Here is a 4,767-nt window from a genome sequence, read left to right as displayed (position 1 = left end):
ACACTGGTTTCTGGGTAGAGACGAATGTTGAAATTTTCGTACTGATTTTGACATTATATTAGTCTAAGTCTTCCGCATATTTTCGTCTTCCGTTATTATTTAAATATTGATCACCTGTTATTACAAATTATTAAAAATGACTAAAATGAAGGAGTTAAAATTTCTAAATTTCGTGGCTTGCCTAACTTCTACGAGTAGGCGCCATCACGACTCCCGAGAGTGGGAAATCCGGATCGTGACAATATATAAAGGGGAGCCCATCCATTTGTAAGACACGAGACATTGACAAAAGAATATACATTCATCACTTTCTTGCTTATTATTCATTAGAGTTGCCTTATAATTTATTATTCTTACTAATCCACCTCGAGATTGTCATAGCTCGAGGTCAAGACTTGGCTTGCACACTGGTTTGACTTACTTTATTCATCAATTTATATATTTAATTCCTTATTTATCAATTGGTATTGGATTAAATCATATATCTTTAAAATCACAATATAAATATAATTGTTACTCAAATTTTAGGGTAAACAATTAAAAAACAAAAAAGAGAAGAAAGAATATAAGAGGCTCAGTGTGTATTTCATCGGACATCTGCTATCTCTTACTAGCACAGAATCGAGTACCAATTTGTGCCCGATCGAGACTTAAGCAAATGAGGCAGAAAATGCAAGAAGCTACAGTTTTCAAATAGATTTTGATTAACCTTGGCTTCATTAATTACTTCCTCACACAATGGAGCTTTAATAGCAAACGACAAATCATGGAGCCAGCTCTGCAAATCCCAAATCTTTTAATTATGCGTAGAAGAATATAGCTAGTTTGATCCTCATTATGATGAGAGATATATCCAACTGATGCACTGTCAATACACAACTAATTAGAAAATACATATTTCATTTTTGCATATATAATGCTGGTGATCAATATTTCTATCATTTATTAACATGTTAAAAAAATAATGTATTTGCAAATCTAACCAATGGTATCAGGAATGCTTTCAAAATACGTACTACTTTATAGTAATAATTGATTAAAAAACTGTAACATGTGATGCGTATGGTTGAGAAATCTTTGCTTGACTCACAAAAACTTCATTTAAAGATTGCCAAAGAGGGAAAAAGAAAACAAGTCGTTACTCAATAGTAGTGCTATATATAACACCCCACCATGCACACACGTTTAGGATAAAGGCATTAAAAGCTGAAGCAAATTCTTCTTTCTGGTATGGCTGCCACTACTAGAGATGCTTTGGATGATGAAGAAACCCAATTCTCCTCAATACCAAAGCAAGTGTCCCTTCTTTTCCCAATTCCTAAGTCTGAACATCTTGTCTTCTTGTTTTTCTATCTCTTTCTTTTGTCCTTATAATAATCTACTATATTTTAGCAGGATTGATGAAGAAAATAAGAAGAAATCCCCTCTTACACTGTCGCAAAGGCTGGGATTGCCTGACTTCTTTTCTCCGGATGTCAGTATATATATTTTATCTTTAGCTCAAAACGAGATAATTTTATTTATGGTCATTGAACTTTCACTTTTTTTTTTGTTACTTAAAAATCATTCAACTTTGTATTCATTACAAAAAAAGTCATTTTTCTTTCTTTTGTTACACAAAAATCATTTTACTTTGCTCTAGTTATCACAAAAGTCACATTTTTACTTGAAAAGTCTATTATAGCCTTAATATTATATAAACCTTCGTATTTATGTAATACCTTCTATATTATATACTATACAATATATTTTTAACTATTTATTTTACTTATAAATAAAATAACTTAATATTTTTTCTTTATTATTTTTATAATATATTCATATATTTAATTTTTTTCTTAACTTTAATATTCAAGATATATTAGTAGCGTTATAAAACAACTTTTTTTAGTAATTCTTTTTTTTTATTATTTAATTGACCGACCAAAGTTGGTCGGTAATTTCCGACCAAATTTGGTCGGATACCCTTCCGACCTTCAAAATAACGATCACACGTTAATGGTCGCGTTTTAGACGGTTATTGGCCAGTACCGGCCAACTTGGTCGATTTTTTGGGACGATTTTTCCCGAATTTCTAGTAATGTAATTTTACCAAATAACCAATTGTCTAGGTAAATCCCCAAGAAAATATCCTCAGCTAAATTCACATGCAGTACCTAGGGATTTTCCTTCAGATAAACATATGATTTTTTCCTCATTTTCTTTGTTTGTTTACTTGCGAATTTTCTCACGGAAATGTACTTGCCGATTTATTTTTCTACTAATATATATTAATGTTATTGATAAATTTAATAACACTACTAATATATTTTGAAAATTAACGTAAAAAAAATTAAATATACGAATATATTATAAAAATAATAAATAAAATAATATTAAGTTAATTTATTTATAAATAAAATACATAGTTAAAAATATATTATATATTATATAATATAGAATGTATTGCATAAATATGAAGGTTTAAATAATGTCAAGGGCATAATAGACTTTTTAAGTAAAAATATGACTTTTGTGATAACTAAAGCAAAGTAAAATGATTTTAGTGTAACAAAAGAAAGAAAAGTAACTACACAAAGTTGAATGCGTAACAAAAAAAAGAAAAGTGACTTTTGGATAACAAACACAAAAGTTCAATGATCATGGATTAAATTATCTCGCTCAAAAGTGCTACACTATATGTGCGTAGCTCTGATAACATTTAAATATCGAGCCATGAATCATAAGTTTCATAGGCATCTGAATATCACAATCTCCACTAAGTCAAATTAAAGATGTATTGTACTCCCTTCATCCCATTTTGATTGTCCCTTTAGCTATTTTCATGTCTATTGAGAAAACAATAAATATAAGATATAGTTTTACTAAGTTATCCCTATTAAATGCTATATGCCTTTTGAGAATTCAGCAGCTCACCAAAGAAATTACTTCATTAATATTAAGGGTATAGTTGAAAACAATTAACAAATTTAACCTTGAATTCCTAAAGTGACAACTATTTTTGGGATAATATTTTTGAGTTAAAGCGAACATTAAAATGGGACGAAGGGAATAGTAATAAGTGCTAAATTTAGAATTTATGTCTTGAACCATAAAATCTAACAGTCATGAGTCATCAAAATAGTAATGTTGTTATAGCTGTCATCAAAACAAGTAGTACCAAATATGACGACCCTAGAAATATTTGTAGTAGCTAGAGTTGTTACTCTGCGTACCTATGGAAAAGTTAACAGTGACAATGGTATCTCCAGAAGTATATTTTATTAACAGTTTAATTGCTTTTTATCATTTTAAATTTTGATTATAGGTATGGCGAGCATCGGTGGGAGAGCTTCTGGGCACGGCAGTTCTAGTTTTCATGTTGGACACCATAGTTATTTCTACCCTCGAAAGTGATGTTAAAATGCCAAATTTAATCATGTCAATTCTCGCTGCAATTACGATCACAATTCTACTCCTTGCCGTGTTCCCGGTGTCCGGAGGCCATCTCAATCCGGTCATCTCCTGCTCCGCCGCCCTTGTCGGAATTATCTCCATGTCAAGAGCCATAATTTACATTGTGGCACAGTGTATCGGCGCTACTTTAGGTGCACTAGCGCTCAAAGCAGTTGTCAGCAGTAGTATTGAAAACACTTTCTCACTTGGTGGTTGCACTCTCACAGTAATATCATCAGGCCCAAATGGCCCAATTACTGTCGGCATAGAGACGGCCCAAGCATTTTGGCTAGAGATCTTTTGCACATTTGTATTTTTATTTGCTTCAGTTTGGATGGCCTATGATCATCGTCAAGCCAAGTCCCTTGGGCTTGTCACTATCATGTCCATCATTGGGCTAGTGTTAGGCCTACTTGTGTTCATCTCGACCACGGTCACTGGAAAAAAGGGGTACGCCGGAGCCGGGATGAATCCAGCGAGGTGTTTCGGAGCAGCTCTTGTTAGAGGAGGCAACCTCTGGGATGGTCATTGGATATTTTGGGTTGGGCCTGCAATTGCTTGTTGGGCCTTCTATTTGTACACTAAGATCATCCCACTACAACATTTTCATGCAGATGGTTACAAACATGATTTTTTTGGCGTTATCAAGTCTTTGTTTGGATCAGACGCTTGATTTTCCTATTTATGAGAAATAGATGTATTCTTGCGCGAAACTACTCAATATCGCCTATGATTATAATTGTGTAAAGAAACAAAGTAATAAGTTGAAGAAAAAAGGAAGATAAAGTTGAGATGTTTAGTGATTCTTGAGCAATTGCTTGTTGGGCCTTCTATTTGTACACTAAGATCATCCCACTATAGCATTTCCATGCAAACGGTTACAAACATGATTTCTTTGGCGTTATCAAGGCTTTGTTTGGATCAGACGCTTGATTTTCCTATTTATGAGAAATAGATGTATTCTTGCGCGAAACTACTCAATATCGCCTATGATTATAATTGTGTAAAGAAACAAAGTAATAAGTTGAAGAAAAAAGGAAGATAAAGTTGAGATGTTTAGTGATTCTTGAGCAATTGCTTGTTGGGCCTTCTATTTGTACACTAAGATCATCCCACTACAGCATTTCCATGCAAACGGTTACAAACATGATTTCTTTGGCGTTATCAAGGCTTTGTTTGGATCAGACGCTTGATTTTCCTATTTATGAGAAATAGATGTATTCTTGCGCGAAACTGCTCAATATCGCCTATAATTATAAATTGTGTAAAGAAACAAAGTAATAAGTTGAAGAAAAAAGGAAGATAAAGTTGAGATGTTTAGTGATTGTTGAG

General features: G+C 32.7%; 1 protein-coding gene across 1 annotated transcript; it reads left to right on the top strand.

Annotated features, from left to right (window-relative positions):
• Nucleotides 1-1,152: 1,152 nt before the first annotated feature.
• On the top strand, nucleotides 1,153-4,322 carry LOC104240867 (uncharacterized). The gene is made up of 3 exons (XM_009795765.2): nucleotides 1,153-1,292; nucleotides 1,396-1,474; nucleotides 3,308-4,322. The coding sequence occupies exons 1-3, from the start codon at nucleotides 1,231-1,233 to the stop codon at nucleotides 4,106-4,108; spliced, it is 942 nt and encodes a 313-aa protein (XP_009794067.1). The 5' UTR covers nucleotides 1,153-1,230; the 3' UTR covers nucleotides 4,109-4,322.
• Nucleotides 4,323-4,767: the final 445 nt, after the last annotated feature.

The sequence above is a fragment of the Nicotiana sylvestris genome, chromosome 3, assembly GCF_000393655.2.
Source record: "Nicotiana sylvestris chromosome 3, ASM39365v2, whole genome shotgun sequence".
NCBI lineage: Eukaryota > Viridiplantae > Streptophyta > Magnoliopsida > Solanales > Solanaceae > Nicotiana > Nicotiana sylvestris.
This window is presented reverse-complemented; position numbering and strand designations above follow the sequence as displayed.

Bases quoted from the DNA above. Each gene is read 5' to 3' on its own strand.
- LOC104240867 (XM_009795765.2), top strand. From the start codon at position 1,231: ATGGCTGCCACTACTAGAGATGCTTTGGATGATGAAGAAACCCAATTC. The intron at 1,293-1,395 runs GCAAGTGTCCCT...ATATTTTAGCAG, and splicing joins CAATTCTCCTCAATACCAAA to GATTGATGAAGAAAATAAGA. The intron at 1,475-3,307 runs GTCAGTATATAT...TTTTGATTATAG, and splicing joins CTGACTTCTTTTCTCCGGAT to GTATGGCGAGCATCGGTGGG.